The 20,036-nt window shown below is 57.0% G+C and overlaps 1 protein-coding gene across 1 annotated transcript; it reads right to left on the bottom strand.

The window, feature by feature from the left end:
- Positions 1-4,630: 4,630 nt before the first annotated feature.
- WNT6 (Wnt family member 6) lies at positions 4,631-18,236 on the bottom strand. Its single transcript, XM_043577846.1, has 4 exons — positions 18,064-18,236; positions 8,077-8,297; positions 7,494-7,828; positions 4,631-5,909 (listed from the first exon to the last, which is right to left on the bottom strand). Exons 1-4 carry the CDS (start codon positions 18,141-18,143, stop codon positions 5,448-5,450), a joined length of 1,098 nt encoding a protein of 365 aa, XP_043433781.1. The 5' UTR covers positions 18,144-18,236; the 3' UTR covers positions 4,631-5,447.
- Positions 18,237-20,036: the final 1,800 nt, after the last annotated feature.

The following is a 20,036-nucleotide window of genomic DNA, read 5'->3' as shown; positions in this document are numbered from 1 at the left end:
CCCATCCCTGGGGAATTGGGGGAGAGGGGTGGGGCTTTCCCTGTCCCCAGACTGTCAGGTGGTGGGGGCAGCCCGAGCAACAGCAGGCTGACGGCATCCTCCCCCCTCCTTTCCCCCCATTTCTGCCGGCAGCCATCGCAGCTGTCAGGAATTAAGGGCTTGAGGCTGCTGGGGGTGGGGGTGGGGCAATGGGGGGAGCAGTCTGGCTGGACAGCAGGAAAACAGCCGGGGGCAGGAAGCAGTCTGCGTCAGCCAGAGCCTTGTTTGACCCCAGCCGCCCCCTGCCCTCCCCACTCTCCTTCACCATGCTGCAGGACAGGGACAGCTTGGGACTAGAGTTTGGGGAGGGTTTGGGGTATGGGGAAGGATAGGGCACGACCAGACTCAGCACAGGAAGGTAGGCAGGAGCCTGAGGTGGGAGAAGACACCACAGGGACAAGCCAGGCTGTTGGGGAAACTGAGACCCAGAAAGGATTAGGAAGAGGCCCAACCTGGGACAGGGAATGGCTTCATAATCCAGCTTGCAGACCTTACTCCCCAGATACAGCTCACACTAGCCTTTCCAGGCTTGATGCCTCATCATAGGTATCCCCTGGGGTACGCCATTGTGGGGAATACTGATTCCCGGTCCAATGCAGCTGAATCAGCCTGTCGGGGGGCAAGGCCTGGGGGTCTGCATTTCTAGCAGTATCCCAAGTGATTTTCATGAGGACCACATTTGGGAAATTCTGCTGACCTGCTTGAGGGACTGATTTCTTTTTCCTTTGACCTGCCTCTGCCGAGGGGAGGTCTCTTTGCTCCCCCACCCTCTAACAGCTCAAGAAATACAGAGGTGTAAAAGAGAGGGAGAAGTCCCTTTCTTTGAAAATCCCAGGAGGCAAATAACGATTCTCAAGCCTTGTTTGCACTGGGGCGTAGTTCTGGCCTGATGTCATGAGGGTCTAAAAGTACCCAAGCCTGGGGCACTTCTCAGTGCAGAGAGGAGAGGGCATATGTAGGCACAGGGGCCTTGGCATATGTGGAGATGAGGCCCAGAAAGAGTGTGTGACTGGAGCCCCAGTCCCAAATGACCCCTGCCATGGGCAAGCCCCTATCAGCAACCCCCAGACCCCACCCTGGCCCTGCCCTTGGCTCTGGCCCTCAGCCCAGCCCCAGCCCCCGCAGCCGCCAGCTGAGACCACAATTACAGGGGCCACTGGGGGTGGGGGGGGGCACCAGAGATGAAAGGCAGCTCAGAGAATGGTTCCAGCTGTGGCAACCCTGGAGGAGGTTACAGGGAAGGGAGGGCTAGAGGAGGCACCAGGGTGAGAACAGGTGGGACTCTCACAGCCCCAACCCGGACCAGGCCAAGCTCAGTCCTGATGTTCTGCAAGAGAACATCTTGGTGAAGAGGAGGGGAAAGCAGCCCCAGACCGAGAAGAGAGCTTTTTATCCCATCCTTCAGGCCTCAGGGACCAGTGCCCCTCAGCAAGGTAAGGGGGAATAACTAGCTGCTTGAGTCCCCCAAACTCCTAGTGTATTTGGTCATTGGAAGGAAGGGGAAATGAGCCCTTGGCCTTAGGCTGATCCTGGGCCTTCCAGCAGCTTCCCCACCCATCTGCCTGCATTCTGGCTGTCCCTGATGTGGTCATGCACACATCTGGGGCGCCTCTGTGCTCTTCCCCCATGTCCCTGGTACCACATGTCCCTCACCACTCAGCCAGCAGGGAACCTTCATGGCTCAGACTGTGCCTGGGGCTGAGCAGCTGGGTAAGCAAGGGGGTTGGGGGGGGGGCGTATTTCTGAGCTCTGCTTCCCGCCTTCTTCCCAGGCAGCAGTGCAGGAGCACAGAGCCATCTCTGAGCTTAAAGATGACCAAAATAATGTTCAAAATGGTGCCTCTCAGGCCAAGGCTCTCACCCTTCACAGAAAGCAGTTCCCAGACTCCTGCTGAGCTTGGTCAGGGAAAATGGACCACCAACATGAGACCATCGGTTCGAAGATTGCAGTGCTCTCTTCCAGTGTACTAAAAAGCTATCAGGCACCCCCATTCCATGACGGGAGAACTGAGGCTCGGAGAAATTAATTGACTTGATCAAGGTCAAGCTGGCAAACTAGGCCTTTCCTCACTGTTATCATGTTACTTCCTCTGAATTCCTTTTCACCTGCTTGGGGTGGTGTCAGTTCATGCCACTGTCTTAGTTTCCTTCTCTGGCTCATGGGGGAGTCTAGCATCACCTACTCCACACCACGCACCAAGACCTGGCAATAGACACTGGGACGCAGGCGTCTGCCCCTAGGTCTGGGTCAGCCCAGAGGTCCGAGACAGTCTGGAATCCTAGCAGCTTGGCCCAAGCTGGTCCGTGGGTCTCCTTGCTTCCTTTCATCCTACCCTCTCCTGTCCACGGCTCTCTGAGTTCGCCAGATGCTTGCAGGTCCTGTCTGTTGGTCCCTGTTAATAGGGAAGCTGGGCTCTGTGCACCCTCTTGTGGTCCCTGAGAGAAGTGCAGGAGATTTTTTTTTTTTTTTTTTTTTTTTTTTTTTTTTTTTTTTTTTTTTTAAGTATTGAACCCAGCCCTGGGGAAGGCAGAGCCCTGAAGATAACTGTAATTTAATTTAGGAAGCTTCATTTCTCCTCCATGCTGCCCATGATGCCAGTTCCACTCCCACCCTTGGTAAGTTGTCAAACCCCCTTGAGTAGAAGAGGTTCTGAGTCCAGATTCTCTGAAGTTCGGGCATTTGAAGGTTCTGAGTCCAACTTCTCTGAAGCTCGGGCGTTTGACTTAAAGGAGTCAGGATGAGGCAGGAAGGAAAATTCAGATGCCCTTCCCTTCCCACTGCAGCCTGATACCCCTCTCCATATATGCCTCACTCTGGGATCCCAAACGTGATTCTTGAGGGCTGAACCAGGCTAGGTCAAGAGGCAGATGCAGAGGCATTGTGGGGAGGGAGGACAGATACACTGAAAGCCATGGTTAAGGTCTGTTACATCCAGGGTGAGTTCCCTTTCCTTCTGTTTCACTGAAAAACTCTACTCTCCTCCCTGTGCCCCCAATACCTGTGGTCTTAGCTCAGGCTGCCAGTCCCAGTCACGGTAGTACATCTTCCTGGACAGTTATTGGTTTGGGGGTGGGCAAGTGACCCCAGCTGACCAAATCAGGGTCTTCCTTAGGACTTTGTCTGGGAAAGCCATTCTTTTTTAGATCACCAGCTCTAAGAATGTGGGCATAGGGCTGACATATAGAGAAGGTCTATCTGCAGCAGGAGATAATGAAGGCAGCGTGAAAAGAAGGGCAGAGATAAGCTAGAAACCATAGATGTTGGGGGGGCGGGTAGTGAGGGAAGAAGACAAGGGAGAAAGACCTATGACATCGTCTGGCCCTCTGGGTTCAGTTGTGCTTGAATTCAGTCTCACCCCTGCACTTCCCAGGTAATTAATTCCCTTTTAATTGTTTTTCATAGTTAATTCCCTTGACCTAAGCTAGTTTGAGTTGAGTATCTTCATTTGCAATCAAGGTCTGCCCAATACCTGCAAGGCATCAGTTCTCTATTCCCACTCTCACAGAAACTACCATTTATTAAATATAAGCCTGACATAAACTATCGTGCTACATGCTATGCTAAGTGCTTTTCATGTCTCAGAAGAATCCTCCCCATGGTTCTATGAGGATGTGAATGGTCCTGGTAATGGTGCCACTCTCCCAGTGAGAGATGGTGTCCCTTTCCCCTTCCCTTGAATTTTCACTGGTTCTGTGACTTGTGTCGACCAACAGGGAGTGACAGCAATGCTGCATCACTTCCAAGGCTGGACTGTAAGGAGCTTCTGCCTTCACACTCAGCATGTCCATTTTGAAAGCCAGCCTAGGTAAGAAGTGTAACTAAACCAAGGCCCCCATGCTGTAAGGAAGCCCAAGCTAGCCACATGGAGAGGAGGAGACCCTGGAGGAGCTCCGGGGCACTACTTAGACATATGAGTCAAGCCTCTTAGACTGTTCAGCCTGGCCCAGCCACTGCAGAAGGCAGCCAGGTGAATGACCACAACCATTGGTCCCTGCCATAAGGAGCAGAGCCACCAAGCTGAACTCTGAAAAAAATCCTAACCTAAAGGATCAGGAGAAGTAATTATTCGGGGGTCCTTTGTTATGCAGCAATGGATAACTGAAACATGATGGTATTCCATTATATAGACAAAGAAACTGAGGCTAACATGCCTATATTGTAAACTTCTTAGCAGCAGCAGCAGCTTCAAACACAGAGTGCCTGAATCCAAAGCTCATGCTTTGCCTACACACCTAGGCAGTCATTCTCTCCTGCAGTATTTGGACTGTGGGAAAATTGGGGCTCTGAATCCTAGCCATTTGCCTATGGCCCCGCCCCATTCTCTCTGCAGGAAGATGGAGGCATGAGATCCAGCTCTGGAGAACCCAGAACCTCCAACCTTTCCTCCCTGTCCCTGCAGCCTCGACATCAGCTTTCTGAGAAAGAATCAGAAGGGAGGAAATGTGCTTGGGTGCCCGGAGAAACTTGGGACAACTTTGCATCCTCCCCCACTGAGTGTGATTAGAAATGCTGATGGGGCAGTCTTTTCGACGAAGTTAGTTTTGGTGGTTAAAAAGCCTGATGTTACTAATAACATAATCTCATCACATTCTACAGTTTATAAAGTGCTTTAATCCTATGGGCTTGGGTGGCCCTAGAAGTCTACCCTCAAAGTCCCCAAGAATCACAGAAACAGAAGGGCAGATAAAGGTGTCACCCTCCCCAGAGAAGATGAGGGCTGGACTGAGAGCTGAGTACACTACCAGAGGCTTTTGGTCTTCTTTTCCTAGACCTTTTCAGTCTGTCCCTTTAAAGAAGGACAGTTAGGTTTTTCCCAGCTTGCAGATCCAGGCCAGAGATGTTTGACAAGGGTGAACCAGAAGAATCCGCACTCTTCTCCACGGTTGCCAGGAGAACCTAATTCAGTAGGGGAGATAGGGACCTAAGGTGATAACCCCTGAGATGCTAGTTCTATCAAAACCATCTTCCTTTACACACTCCTTCGGAAGCCTGGCCCCATGGTGGCCCCCCAGGAGGCCAGCTCCCTCCCAAACTGTGGGCCCAGTCCTATTGGTTTAAATATTTTTATTGATACTAAACTCACCCACCCACCCCATAGCCAGCAGTTCTAAGGCGTCCTGCGTCCAGAGGCCTCGAGTTTGGCTCTTTGCTTTCCATATGGGGGCCAAAGAGCGAGAGGGACTACATAGCCTCCCCCGGGGGCCCTCCAGAGCGCTCCCCCCGGGGTGGATGGCCTTCAGCGCCCCTCGCTTTCGTGGGCGGGCGTGTATCTCACGCCCGGCCGCCTCACAGTTGGCGGAGGCCTGGAAGATGGACCTTCGCTGCGAGCAGCGGGGCAGCGCCCCCTCCGGAGTCCAGAGGTCCCGCAGATGCCGAGGGGCGCGCGGTTTGGAGAGCCAGACGGCGCGTCAGAGGCAGAGGCTGAGCTCCTTGCGCACGCGGCAGCGGTGGCACTGCACCACACAGCACCAGTGGAAGCGACACAGGCAGTTCTCCTCGAGCTGCACGCTCTCCTGGCGGTGCCCGCGGCCGCAGCACAGCAGGTCACAGCCGCTGAGGTCCAGGGCACTGCTGTTGCAGGCGCGGCCGCGCGTGCCCGGCGAGCCGGTGCGCCGGTTGGGAGCGCAGAAGTCGGGCGAGTCGGCGGCGTAGAGCAGGTCGGCGCGGCCCGGCGGCTTAAGAGTGCGGACCGCGGGCAGCAGAGCCTTGCCGTCGTTGGTTCCCATGACACGCGAGGCGCCGTGGAAGCGCTCGAGCAGCCGCGCGCCCACCTCCCGGAACGGGGGCAGCTTCTGCCAGCAGGTTCGCAGCGCGCACGAGCCCGACAGCCCATGGCACTTGCACTCGGTGCGCGTGTGGCTCCGTACGGCCTGCAGGGAGCAAAGGAGCCGGCGGATGCGGACAGATTGGGGGTACGGGGTGGGGGAAAGGTCCAGAGGACCGACAAAAAATTAGATGGGGAGGGTGAGGTGGACGGAAGAGAGAAAAGAGCAGACCAAAACCAAGAGAGCGCAAGGTGGAGACGAGGAAACCCAGGGAGCAACAGCTCGGAGAGAAGGAAAAATTACAAAGTTGGAAGAGTGAGAGGAGTTGGGGGGAGTGGGGTGCAGTGTGCAGCAGAGATCGCAGGACGCAAAGTCAGGGAATGGGAGAGAGAGAAAGCAGAACTGACGGCTGGGGTGAGAGTCTCCCTAGAGGCAGGGAGGGGTTGCAGCTGTCCTGCTCTATTCCTCCTGCCAACCTCCGTCTGCCAGCAGGGCCCCCTCGTTGCTGCCCCTCTCGGCCCCAGACAGGGCTGAGCAGAGCCAGCCTCCTGGGCGTCTGACAGGTATGTGGGCCTGTCTGGACATTCCTCTCTGGGCCCCCTCTTACTCCCTGCCTGATGCCTCAGGGCTGAACCCTAGAGGACACAGGATGTGAGGGGGTGGGGTCCCTAGAGCATCTTAGAACTAAGGCATAGGTTTCAGGATGGCCAACGGTGAATGCATTACTGAGAACCAGAATCCAGAACCCCTGCCCCTTATTTGCAATTTGTGCCTGAAGCTGGGGTCTAAGAGTCACAACCCCACTAAGATTTATGGTGTCAGATGACTCAGCAATATCATCTGTGGAAGCTCAGAGTCCAGAGGCCAACCTGAAATGCAGACTTGTGCGCCCCCCTCCCCTTCCCAGGTTTCTTTCCTTTCTCACTCTCCCTCCTGGAAACATCTGACCGAGAGCTGGGGGTGGGGGTATGGGGACTCGTCCTTGCAGAGGGAAGGGGAGAGGCAGGGCCCAGTCTGGAGTTGGTGGGCAGCCAGTTGGCAAATGCCCAGATTCAGTCACAGCTTTCCTGGCCTTTAGCTGACTCCCTCCTACCTTCACCAGCCTTGTCTTTCACACCTTTCCAAGCCTTCCTTGGCCACGTTCTGGCCCTTTTCCCTGGCCTCCCTCACTTCTCCCAACTCCTCCACCTCCAGACCTTTGCCCCAGCTTCTGTCTTCTCTTTCATCCCCCAGCTTTTGTCACCCTCCTCTGTCCCTGTGCTGGTAGCCAGATCTCTACCTATCCCAGCCTTTGCCTCACCTGTCGGGTCTCAGAGGTTTGTCTTCCCTACCTGAGGTCCTGAGTCCTCTTCTCTGGGTGTCCCCTCCCCATCCTGCCCACTAGATCACCAGCTCTAGGCCTTCCTCGGCCTCCCAAGGGACTCCCTCTTCTAGGCTGGCCACCTTGCCTCCCACATGCCCATCCACATGCCCCCAGCCAGTCTTCCCAAGTGCGCCCTTTCTGCCCCGCTGGCTCCCACACACGTTAACATACTCCTGCACATACACGCCCTCATTCGCACCCCCATTTCCTCACACGTCTACAAACACGCTCGCGCACACCCCACCGTCACCCACGTCCACTCACACCTACCCATACCCACACATTCATACCCACACACTCTCTTACACACCCCTGCCCATACTCACCAGCCGGCCGGCTTCGTTGTTGTGCAGTTGCACCAACGCACGGATGTCTCCGCGGCCCCGCTTGTGCCGCGCGTCCATAAAGAGCCTCGACTTCTCGTCCCCGAAGTCCACGTCGTCGCCGCAGCCCCCCCACTCCCAGGCGGCGCTGCCGTCGGGGGAGCCGGCGGGGCCGGGGGGCCCAGGGGTGCCGGGCAGCCCCGGGGGACGCGGCGGGGCCCGCCCTCGGGGCGCCTGGCAGCCGCACTGCAGCAGCTCGCCCATGGAGCAGGCCTGCGTGACGGCGTGGCTGGCGCCCGCGGCCGTTATAGCGAACACGAAGGCCGTCTCCCGGATGTCTGCGGGCCGGGCGCAGGATGGGGGAAGTCAGCCGGCAGGACCGAGGCTGGGTCCCCGGGGGTGGTGGGGAGGGGGGAGGCGCTGCGGTGGGCGAGGCAGCATGGCTGGGAGGCAGGGTCGGGACAGGGTACCCACAGACCGGCGGGAGAGGTGGGGCTCCCGCAGCCGCCCCCCCCCAACCCCCCCCTCCTCTGATCCCCGAAAAGAAAAAGCAGCCCCCCCCCCCAGGTGCTCTCCCCACACTGACCCTGCTGCAGGATGCGCCCGAAGGCCTTGCTGTGGCTGGAGCAGTTCCAGCGGCGGAATCGGAACTGGAACTGGCACTCCCGCACCCCGAGCCGGGCGCCCCGGGCTAGCTCTGCCACCACCTCTGGCTCGGCCTGGCACAACTCAGCCTGCCGCCCTGCCAGCCGCCGCGCTTTCCTGCAGATGCTGGTAGGATCCATGACCAAGGGGCTGCCCACCGCCCTGGAAAGCAAAGAACAGCACGTCCAAGATATGACTCAAAGGGCTGGGGCGGGGGCGGGGAGGGAGGCCAGTCCCGCTCAGCCCACAGCTAGGCGCTGGGACGCGCCTCTTCTCTCCCCCCACCCCAACTGAGTGTGAGATTGTCCCGTCTGGTTCTCTTTCTGTCCCATGTCCCCTTTCACTAGAGTTGAGACCGAAATTGCTATAGAGCAAGGATTCAGCCTTATCCTTCCGTGCACATCTTCATTAATAAGTCCTTCTAGGAATTTGACTCAAGGTGAGGGCCCCCTGGCACCAGGTGAGCCAAAAGGGGGACAAAGAACAGGCCTGACCCCAAAGGGTGATGAAGCTCACACCCCCTCTCTAGCTCAGTTTCTCCTTCTGTAAAATGGGAAGGTTGGGCTTTGATCCCTAAGGTGGGCCCTTGCAGGAGGATATCCTCTATCTCTCTGAGCTGGAGAGCAGGAGGAAGTAGCTGGGGGACTGAGTCTCTGAAGCATTATGGTGAAGTAAGTGACACTACCCTTTCGTTCCAGGGTCTGTGACTTTTTCAGAGCAGGATGGCCGGCAAGGCAGGCCAGGCCCTGACGTCACTGGTTGTGACCTAACTGGTTTGGGGAAGGGGAATGCCTGTTTGGCTTGGTGTGGGTAAAGACCGAAATGGGAAGTTCCACACACTTCCAGAAATCCTTCCGTTCCCAGCCTTCATTCCACCTAAGGAGAGAGCTGTTATTTGGTTTCCATAGGCCAGACCCCTGAAGGTTAAGGTTACTCGCAGCTGAGTGGAACTCCTTGAATCAGATCGCTCTTATTTGATGAACGCTTAGCTGTGGTCCCTGTGCTGCAGGAATGAGTGGGCGGAGCACTTGGACCTGAGAGTAATTTGAGATCACACAAAAACCCTTCAGCAGAGGACAGAAAAAGACTCCGGGTGGGGAGAAGTAGCACCAGGAGATAGAAAATGTCGAGGAAAATGGTAGGAGATCGGTGCCAAAGGTCAAGGTGGCCTACTTTTCATTTTAGCCTTCATGCCCATCGGCCCCCCTGTCCCCATTTGCTCCACAAGAACAGGCTGCCCAGGCATGTTCTGGCCCCACAACAATGAGATGTAATGGGCTTGAACAGCAGCAAGAAGAATTTAGGTCTTAAGGTAGAACTTCTCAACTCTGGGGAGCGAGATGCTTAAAGAGGCCGTTGCAAGAAGATGTGTAAGTTCAGTTCTTTCTAAGGTCTCCTACTCCCCCCCCCCCAACACACACCCCCCACCCCATCAGATCATTGTCAGCCTCCCCACCCAAGTAGTCCTGGAGCCAAAATTCTTTTCTCAGTGAAGAGTTATAGTCCAGACTCCTTCCTCCATGCTTAGGACCTGACCATCACTGCATTCCAACTGCAGCCTGGAAAGGTCCAGCCCCAGCCCATTCCCAACCCTAGAAAAGTGGTGGATGGAGCAGTGGATAGTGTGTGCCATGGATAGGGCAGCACAAGGTGGTTCCCAGTGGCCCAGTGACCACAAGAGTTTATCAGTCTCTTTCTCTCTCTCCGTGTATCATCGATCCTCCCCTACCCCCATCCATTTATCCACCTCATTACAAAAAGGATTTGAGAAGGCTTCCAGCATGGTCAGTAGATAAGACTATGAGCACTTTGGGAGTTAGAACTGACATTTTCTTTTGTTTCCTGTGGCAGATTTTTAGGTGCTTAATTCGTATTTCCCCCAACTTTTGTTATGAAAATGTGCAAATGATTACTATAATACTACAATATTACAAATGATTGTTCTAATACTGCAACGAACACCATTTAATCCATGTTTTTGAATGAATGAATGAATGAATGAATGAGCCTTCTAAGGAGAATGTCCTCATTTGAGTCCAGGCCCTTGTCCACATGAGATTCCATGGCTGCTAATCAGCTTCCTCTCTCTCCACCCCTCCTCTGCCCACCCCCCACTGGATGCAGAGGCAGGGAAGCAGGCCTCCCCATGACTGTCCAGTTCCTTTCCTGCCACCTGATTGTCCAGGCCTCCACCTGGGAATCTGGGGCTCTGCAAACTCTTCTTCCCCAAATCACCCCACCCCCCATGCCACTAAGCTCCCCAGTCTCTCTTCCCAGCCCTGCCCTCTGCTAACTCCCTAATTTCCCAAGGTTGACTGGTTTTATCCTCTCAAGGTTACTCTGACCCCATCCCTCTCCTCTCCCTCCTCCTGCCCTAGGGAAGCAAGAGAGGGTGGGGGTATGCAGGGAGAAAAGCAAAAACCTCCTGACCTTGTCTGCTTGCCAGGGGCTAGAGATAGGAGAGAAATCGGGAGGAGCAGGAAGGGTAGGGCCCTCCCGGAGGTGGGGCCAGCCCTTTGCAGGGTTGAGGGGCTGCCCCAGAGTCAGTTGCTGGTCCGGGTCTGGCTCCCCAGGCTGGCTTGCTGCCTGGGAACAAGGCTTGTTTACAAGCTGGTCAGGAGGAGGGATGGGCAGTAGTAGCAGCTAGAATCCCAAGGGACCAGCTTGCTCCCTGCCCTCCCGTCCTCGCTCCCATCCCCAAGTCACAGGAAAGGAAAGTCCAGAAGAGGAGTGGGGGTGGGGGGGTAGGGCATCGGGCAAAACATCAAGCGTCACTTCTGCATCCTGGTCTCTGTCAACTCTGGGTGAGCTGAGCCACTGTGGGCAAGTCAGCTCTCTCTCCGTGCTTCAGAAACAGGAGAAGTTGCCCGAGAAGCTCCCTTGTCCCCTCCAAGTTAACACTGGACATAACATCAAGAAATAACTCCCCCATCTCCCCTCTTTCTTTACCCTCCTTTCTTCCCTTCTGCTTCCTTAGGGAATCAACTCTGCTTTTTTGGCCTCTGAGTCAGCATTGGCCTGGGGTCAGCCCAGAGAAGATGTACCCTTTTGGGAACATCTGCTTGTTTGGGGAGCTAAGCACAGTGGTGTAGGAGTTATATAATATATAGCAGGTAGGATCTGAGATCCTAATCAAATAGCCATTCCTGGGCATAGAAAAAATGAGGCTAGTCCTAAAGGAAATCTTGCAGACAAGAAGGGACAGGCCTAAGGTTGGCCATTCTAACTGGCTTGGCAGATGCCAAAATCTCCCTCCCAGGACCTTGGTTGGTAGAATCGACAGCCAAGTGAGGTGGCGTTAGGGACAGCCAGCTCCTACTGGCAACATCTGTAGCTCTAAGCCCTGGGGGCCCCAGGTTCTGGCCTAACCTACCTTTCCGTCTCCAGATTCAGAGGGCCAAAGGGAATGCCAGAAACCATCTACTCCTCCTCTACCCACTTCACCCCCGTTATACAGACGAACATCTGAGGAAAGAGGTGGCCGACCTTGGCCACTCAATGGAGGAATCCGTACTTCAAGGAGTTTAGGTGAATGTTATTTTTTAAGTTTATTTGTTTGAGAAAGAGAGGGAGCATGTGTGTGTGCGGGGGAGGGGCTGTCAGCTCAGGGCCCCACAGAGGGCTCAAACTCATGAACCAAACCTTGTGATCATGACCAGAGCCGAAATCGAGAATCAGACGCTCAACCAACTGAGCCACCCAGGCGCCTCTGGGTGAATCTCTTTAAAACCAAAGGGACTGGAGGGAATGACCACGTGGGGTTTCGGAAGAGCTGAGATGCCCTCGCACACCATCCTCCACACAGCCCTTCTGCCAAGCAGGGTTGGCTCACTGCATCCATCCCAGATAACACCTCCAGCTTTCTGGACTCAGAGCTACCCCCTCCCAATCCCTCAGTCATCAAAATCACATCCAGCATCTTTCCGAGCTCACCTCAGATCCCTGTCGCCCCTGAGCCCAGCCCTCACTGACCACCCCTCCCCCCCATCACCTCAGGTGTCGCTCATCTGGGGGTGCTCATTATCCTGCCAGTGGCATAACTATTTTGTCGTGTCGCCCTGTCTTCTCTCTCCACTTAGGTGAAAGACACACTAAAGACAAAGATCTCACGCTGTCACGATGTCACGATGTGTCACGATGTCATTCGTGGCACACGTGCAGAGTCTGGGGAGTCTGTGACTTGGGTTTCGATCTGGGCTCCGCCATTTGCTTCTCCTAAGACGTCAGCAAGTCCCTTGCATGTGAAGCGGGCACTTAATATTTGTTGAATGAATGAGACCTGACCTTCGCAACCTCAGTGTCCATGACCGTCAAATGGGAGTCATGATACCTGACAACTTCCCTGGTACACATGAGAAGAGCCTGCCCAGACGGTGAGCTCTAGCAAAGTGCTTTTTGTCCTCCCATTCACACCCCCATTCATGTCTTGGGCCTGCACAGAGCAGGGCAAATGGTAGGAGTGCAGGCAGCTGTTTGTGGATTCACGAGGACACCCTTTTCTCCAGCTGTCTGCCCTGACTTCTCAGCTGGGATCCCTGTGTTCCTTCCTCCCTCACCGGCCCTGCCTGTGAACCAGAAGCACCCTCCGGGACCCTCCCCTTCCCCAGAGAGCACTCCTGAGTGGATTATCGAGGCCAAGGAGATCACAGACCCTTTTGGTGCCCGACTTCCTCTGAAGGGCCTCCTGGCCAGCCACCCTCTATTTCCTCACACTCCCCACCCCCAGGGTCCTTAGTCTGACCCCCACCTCCTAGGAGCCAGCAGAGGGAGCCCTGAGCCCTGGGGCTGTGGGTGGGGGCTGTATGGGGGTGGGGAGGTGGGTGGTGGAGAAGGGGCAGAAAAATGTTGCCTGACGGCTGCTGAGGCGGCTGGGCCCGGGCCTGTGCCCGCCCGCCTGTCCTGTCCTGCTCTGTCTAACTCGATAATTACTGCTCCCCATCCCCCAGCCACTACCCCCACCCCAAACACCACATCAAAGCCAGTGATGCCCCAGCTCCATTAACCCCTGCCTCCCCACCGCCCACCAGATACCCCATTCCACCCCTCTCCCACGCTGGCCCAATTTGGTTCCCTCTGCCCCGTCCTGGACACTGTCCTTCCCACCTCCTCACGCTGCTCTCCTTCTCATGGCTCTTGGAAGAGGCAGGGGCTTTCCCTTCCCTGATGAACGTCACCAGTCAAGAGGGCTTCCTACTGGTCAGGGCTGTGGGAGGCAAAGGAGTGGACACATTGACCACCCCCCCCACCCCCCCCCCCCCCCCCCGCCAAACACACACTGGATTCTCTGAGGAGAATCTGTCATGTGTCTTCTGGTCTCCCATAGTGAGGTGGGGAGCACCCATGTGAAGGTGGGGGTGGGGAGCAGAAAGGGCCTGTGGAAGGCCCTGTACCCCTTTCCTGACCGCACCCCCCCCACCCCTCACTGCACGCAGGGATGAGGTACTCGGCAGGAGGTAGACTCCCAGCCCTAGTGCTCACTGCCTGCATTCTGGATGGCCTGAGGCAAGTCCCCTCCAGTTCCTGGACTTTGCTGGACCTCTAACCATAAGTGAAATGATTGGCCTAGATGATCTCCAAGTCCTCTCTAGATCTAATTTCTAATTTCTGGCTTAAATGGAGGGCTTGGAGCTGGAGGAACCAGCTTTGGAAGCCAGGTGGAAAACCGGAGCTCCCTCCCAGCGACCTTTTCCCTCCCTCAGCTCCTCCTCAGGTGGATCAGGGGAAGCACCCAAGGTCTCGCCCGACCCCGCCTCCGGCAGGAAGGAGGACATAGGCTAGAGGGCGCTCTGCCCAGTCCCTAGGGACAGGCTTCTGTGTTCCCTAGCGCCTCCGGCTCCCGCTGGCCAGGCGCCCTGCTGCTGCCAGCCTGACCCCGGCCCGGCTTCCCCACCCCACCCTCGCCTCATCCCCTCCACAGCTGCATTTCTCCATCAAAGTACACATTCTGGAATCCCCCTCGCTGGGCCCTGGTGATCAAACTTCCCACTGACCTCCCCCCACCAACTCCTGGCTTCCGATGAGAACAGGGCAGGAGCGGGCTGCCCCCCCCCACCCCAGGAAATGTCACAGTGCCAGGGCTCTGGTGGGCTTGGGGCATGCTCTGGCCCAGATAGAGCCAGCCTCCTTTTGCCCCTGCCCTTTTCTGCTCACAGCCCCATTGTCTCCCTCCAGGGGAAGCTGCCAAGGCGGGAGGCCTGGAGGGGGGTACTGGGTGGCCACCCCACCCCAGTTCCCACCCCGCCGGGAGCTTGGTGGGGGCCAGGAATAGGACTGTCCACAAAGGGTCAGATAAAGACAGGATGGAGGAGGATGACCAAGCCCAGCCTGGGGTGGAGGGGGATCCCAGCTGGAAAACCTGGGTGTCATGAAGAAGCCTGGGTCCTTTCCCTGACTCCCTGTGGGGCCAGAGATGAGGTTGTCCTAGGCCTCTGGTTCCTGTTTCCTTTCCATAATGGGTGAGGGGGAGGGGGGGGAGCGGAGAAAGGCAAGATGAGATGGGGGAAGGGAGTGAGACTGGGTGGTATTTTTGCTAGTGGAACAAGGGGGAGGGTTGGTTTCTTTCATAGAAAATATAAAACAGAAAGAGGAAAGAGGAAGAGAGAAGGGAGATTGATTTGATCTATTCTGTGAGAGTGAGCTATTTTCCACATGCACTGATTGAGAGCATAAATAAAGATGGGTCAGACATTGAGGAGGACTTCCTGGGGGAGGGGGGGAGGGGCTCAGAGACCAGGCTGGTGGGGTGGGCGCTGGTGACCAGGAAGCCACAGACTTTCTCTCTCTGCCTCGGTCTCAAAATGGGATCTGTCGGGGCCAGGGCACATGCTGGATGGCCTGCAGGCAGTGGGCTGGACAAGATGACCTCAAGAGAGCCTGGCCAATGTCCTGGAATCTGGGATTCTGTGATTTACAAAGATATGGTTACAGATGGGAGAGAGACAGACAGAGAGGCCGGAGGCAGAGTTTAGAAAGCATGCATTGCATGGAGGGGGAATGAGGGGGAGGGGGAAAGGAAGCGGAAGGGAGACTTTTCTGGAACCTGGAGCCAGGTACCCGAGCCTATTCCAGGCCCTGGATCATTCCCCTACAGGAGCCTCCTTTCCTAATCAGGACAATCCAGTCACTCAGCGTTCCTGGGGTCCTCTCTGTTCCCACCCTGGAGGCTATTAGCATGTCAGGATGGTGTGCAGGGCTGCTGCTTCCCTGCCTACTGCTAGAGCCCCAGCCCGGCTAGCATTCTCTGAGAAGCAGGGAAAAGAGGGCCAGCAAGCAGGTCAAAGAACGAACTGGAAGCCCCTAGCCTGATAAAGTTACTAGCCTAAGTGAAGCTGGGGTAAAGGGCAGTGTGGGGGTGGGGGGTGGGCAAAGAGTGACGGGAGCCTTAGGCCACCAGGGATGCTGGGTCCAGCCCACCAGCCCAAGCCTGATCTCAGAGAGCAATGGTAGGATGGGGTGGGGACAAGAGTGTCAGCAAGTAGAGTCAAAGATCCCAAGAAAGGAATCTGGGCTCAGACCAAAGGAATGAAGTGTCAGAAACAGAGGAGAGTGAGGGGGCCAGTGCAGGTGGGAGAGGCAGGTTCTCTGTGGGAAGCATCTGAGCGAGGCAGTTGCTGGACACCTTATCACCCCAGCCTCTCACTCTTCACCCAGCTTGCTCTGCAGCTGCAGCCATGAAGGCCCCTGTGTTCTCCTACACCTGTCCTCCTCACCTCCTCCCCCACTCCCTGCTTCCCAGCTTCAGGGTCAGTCTCCAAGGGACCAGACCTCTCTCCCTCTGGCTTGTCACCCACCCACCAGCCCCTCTTGAACAAAAGAACCCCCACAATACAAGCCCCAGGAAGGTGAAGCAACCAATTCAGCAACATTCCACAATACTTCCCCAGCACCTTTAGCCTCCAGGGCCCAAAGACAAAGGCTCTGACTTCCCGGAGCAGGGAAGAGAGACCACAGAGGGGACGGTTGTCAGTAAAACGCAGTAACTGGCATGGTTGTCCCATGCATGGGGTGCAGTAGGAACACACAGAAGGCAAGGGAGGAAAGACAAAAAGACAGTGTCGTGGAAGATGTGCTGTTCTAACTGGAAAGATGACAATGAGCTGGATAAATGGAAAAGGAGAGGAGGGAGGGCGGCTACCATCTGGGAGAGACCTCTGACCCCATACCTTGAGAAAGGGCAAAATTAGAAATGTGTGTCTGGGAAACAAGACAGAGATTCTTTTACAAAGTTTTGCTTGGGACTCTTGGAATTTTAAATTTAAATTAATCCTTTTCACCCCTACAAACTCTAGCCTGGAAAACCCGCAGCGTGGAGGAGGAGACTTACACTTATGGATGGAGCACCTCCCAGTGTCAGATCATTTTGTAGATCCTCCCATCTAATCCTCCTATCTAGCTTACCAGGTAGGGAGACTGTTTCCCAGTTTTAAAGTTGAGACGTTGAGGCGCAGGGAGAAGTGAGTTGCCCAAGGTCACAGACTTATTGTCGGCCGGCCGAGATTAGATCTCAGGTCTGTCTATTTCAAAACTGACACAGCATTATAGCAAGCCAGGATCGAAGGACGCATGTTCCCTGGCCGGGACCTGGGTCATCCTCGATTTGCTCCCTCACTGACACCCCCAGGGGACATCTCTCCCGCATCACGAAAGAGGGATAGCAGCCAGCAGCTCCCTGTGTGGGCATCCAGCTCTCTATCTCCCGGGGGGGGGGGGGGGGGGGGGGGGGAAAGGATCTGCCTGCCCCACCCCTCCATCCAAACGGGGGGGGGGGAGGGTGGAAGAGGAGCGGAGGATAGGGAATCCAACCAATGACATGGCCCTATGCAAATAGACTAGACCCTGCTTTCTTAGGATTGGCTGACGCATCAGCGGTATTGTCCAAGTCCCTCCTCTTTAAACTCTGATCTATTCCAGGCGGGTCTTTGCAGCTCCAGAGAGACTAGGAAGGAAAAGAAAGTCTCTGGGATCCGGATCTCTGAGAGGTCTCGACCCGGCACCCACCTTTCTAGTTGCTGTCCATCCCCAAGGCTCAAAGTTCCCGCGACCTTAGCTGCGTAGGTGTCTGCTCTAGCTAGGGCCCGGTCTGGAGGCCAGGTCTGGGAAGACGTCCCCATCTCCTGGCTGGCCAGGCCTCCCTCTCTTCCACCACGACCCTTCACGATTCTCAGTACCTCCCGAGCTGCATTTTTTTCATTTCTGACCCCCCACATCTGGAAGGGTCGGAGCCTAGGTCCCTTTCCTGTCTTTCCTCCTCTTCTTTGCTCTGGGGGAAGGATGTAGAGAAAACCGCGGTCCTGACTCAGTTTCCCTTTACGTTTTTTCCCCGCCACTACCACTTTGAAGTAGCACTCAGCTTCTCAGCGAGAAGCTGGTGGGTTGTTAAGCAAAGTAAGGCGGGGAAGAGACAGCTGTTGGACCTTCCCTGCTTTGTGGCTTACCACCTTGTTCTTCTCTTTCCCACAAATCCAGTCCTCCTCCCCTAAATCCAGGGCCCTCCTCACACACTCTTTTCTTTGGATCTCTCACTGCAGATCCTCCCGCTGTCTACCCGGTAGCTCTTTCCTACCCGCGTGCCAGTTCCTTGAGGACCTGGATTGAGCGCATAACCGGAGGGGGTTGAAAGAGAGTGGGGAGGGTGTGTAGCACAAGGTAGGAGGAAATACAATAGAATGTGCGGGGTGTGGGTTTAGGAACATCTGAGTGGCAGTTTAGAAGTGGCCCAGGCGGTGTCTGGCAGGACAGCGGCACGCACCTCCCGGCACCTCCCCAGCTGCCCTAGGGCTGGGTTCCCGCTCGCTCGCAGGTACTGCCCAGAAGCAGCGGGACCGCGTTTCTGAGCCACCCGCCACCCCTCCCCGCCAGTCAGTCCCGAAGTCCCCACCCTTGAGCTTCAGTAGCCACACGGGGACAGCCAGCCCGACACAGCACTCACCACCACAGTCCGCCGACGTGCGCGGGACACAGGAGCAGCAGCAGCAGCAGCCCGAGGAGGGAGGGCGCGGGCGGCAGCATCGTGAGCGCTCTACCGCGGGCCGGTGCGGTCAGGGGGCGAGGCTGCGGGGCCAGCCGGTGCGCGCGGCGGCGCGGGCTTCGGGGCGAGCGCGGCTACGGCGGCGGCGGCGGCCGGGAGGCGATGGCTCCGGCGGCGGCGGGGGGGCCCATCGCGGGCGAGGAGGGCGCGGCGGAGGCGGAGAGCGGACGGGGCAGCCAGCGCCTGTGTCTCCCGCCGAGCTCGCTCGGGAGAAGAAATCAGAGCCGGGGGCGGGGGTGGGAGGGGAGCTGGGCCCGGGCGGGGGCGGGGGCCAGGGGGGCCGTGGGGTGGCAGTTGCGACAGTCAGGCGGCGGGACTCTCGGGAGGGAGCCGTGCGCCCCGGGGCTGGAGGCGCGGAGCTCCGCGGAGGGCGGGTGCGAGGTCCCGGGGCGGGGCCCGAGCGCGCCGGTGGCTGCGGGACCCGCCTGCCTCGCCCCTTCGCTTTGCCTCTCTCGGACTGGGAGACCCCGCCGCCTCCCAGAGTCGGGGGCAACGAGGGGCGGGGGAGTAGGGTGGAGAGGGGTAAGGGGGGGGTGAAGAGGAGCTGGGGAATGGGGGACGGGCTGGAAGGGAGACGTTTGACAGGTTTGTTGACTGTAAAGAGAGAAAACTTCCCAGGAATGAGGGAGTTGGGGGGGTGGGGGCGGTGGTTCGGAGGGAGATGCTGGAGAGGGGGCCGGGAGAGGAAGTCTGCCTGGGGCGCTGGGTGCTCCGGGAAGGGGTGTCGAACTCTACTGTCTGCCGGGCGGACTCTGGAGGGGTCACCCCTTACCGGCCCCGCCTCCGCGCCGTACGCCCCTTTCTCAGCCTTTCCCCAGGAAAGGAGGAAGCCCCAGGCCTCCGCTCTCGCTCCCCCAGCCACCCCGCCTCTTCGAGCCCGCGTTCGGGGAGGGGGGTGGAGGGCTGCGAAGGGGAGATTAGACAGCAAGAGGAACCTCTTGATGGCCTGCGCTCAAGCGCTCGCACGTGTAAGCGAGCGATAGAGCTGAGGTTGCAGTCTTGCGAGAGATTAGTGGAGGCAGAACTCAGGGCAGCCGGGCCTCGCGTGTCCGCGGGTGCCTGCCTCTCGTGGCTTCCCCAACTTGGCCCGGGCCAGAAGGGGTGGAAGAGCCAGCTGCAGGTGAGATGGCGTTTATCTGATTCTCTAATGCCACAAAAATGTCTTTGATGCCCCTGCCACCCCCCAGGTGGGGGGGAGGGATCAAAGGCTCCGTGGGGAGGAGGGACAGCTCCATTCATCAAGCCTAGCGTACTGGCTGTGGCTGCAGTCCCTGCTCCGCCCCCGCGTGCCCCAGGAGTGCCGAAGGACAGGTGGTGCAGGACATTCCTCAGCAAGGGCCAGTCTCCCTGTCACCACCAGCTAGAGTGGCATCAACCGTTGGGGGGGGGGGTGTCTCCCTAGTGGTAGAAACTTCAGGTACTCAGAGGAAAGCTCCTGGTCTTTTAGGATGGAGATAGCACCTGAACTCTGGGAGGGAGGGAAGCCACCGCCTAAAGAGATAAACATCCTTGGTGAGCAGAGACAAGGCAAGATTGAGTCCCCAAGAGAGTGAGGACAAGTGGATAGAGATGAAGCTGAGGGACTAAGGGGATGCGACAGAAGACCATAGATGCCTAACCCAGGAGAGGAGGCAGATCTGCGGAAGGTCAGAGGAGCTAGTGGAGAACCGAAATGGAGAAACATTGCCCTAGGCACAGAGGGAAGTTTTGCTTCCTTAGGTTTGCTGCGAACCCAACTCCATGGCTGTCGTGTCCAAGCTGTGTCAGTCTAATTCCCTGTACTGGGTACAGAGAATTTTGGTGGGGGGGGGGGCGGGTGGTGGTGGTGGCTGGGGCACTCTAGAGAAGAGGTAGGGCCCCTAGTGGCTGAGGGA

This window comes from Prionailurus bengalensis, chromosome C1 (genome assembly GCF_016509475.1).
Source record: "Prionailurus bengalensis isolate Pbe53 chromosome C1, Fcat_Pben_1.1_paternal_pri, whole genome shotgun sequence".
Lineage (NCBI taxonomy): Eukaryota > Metazoa > Chordata > Mammalia > Carnivora > Felidae > Prionailurus > Prionailurus bengalensis.
The sequence above is the reverse complement of the archived record's forward strand: the minus strand, read 5'-3'. Positions and strand labels throughout refer to the sequence as shown.

Excerpts from the sequence above, each read along its gene's own strand:
- WNT6 (XM_043577846.1), bottom strand. The coding sequence starts at position 18,143 with ATGCTGCCGCCCGCGCCCTCCCTCCTCGGGCTGCTGCTGCTGCTGCTC. Across the intron at positions 8,298-18,063 it reads CACGTCGGCGGACTGTGGTG|GGCGGTGGGCAGCCCCTTGG; the intron begins GTGAGTGCTGTG and ends TTTGCTTTCCAG. Across the intron at positions 5,910-7,493 it reads ACAACGAAGCCGGCCGGCTG|GCCGTACGGAGCCACACGCG; the intron begins GTGAGTATGGGC and ends TGCTCCCTGCAG.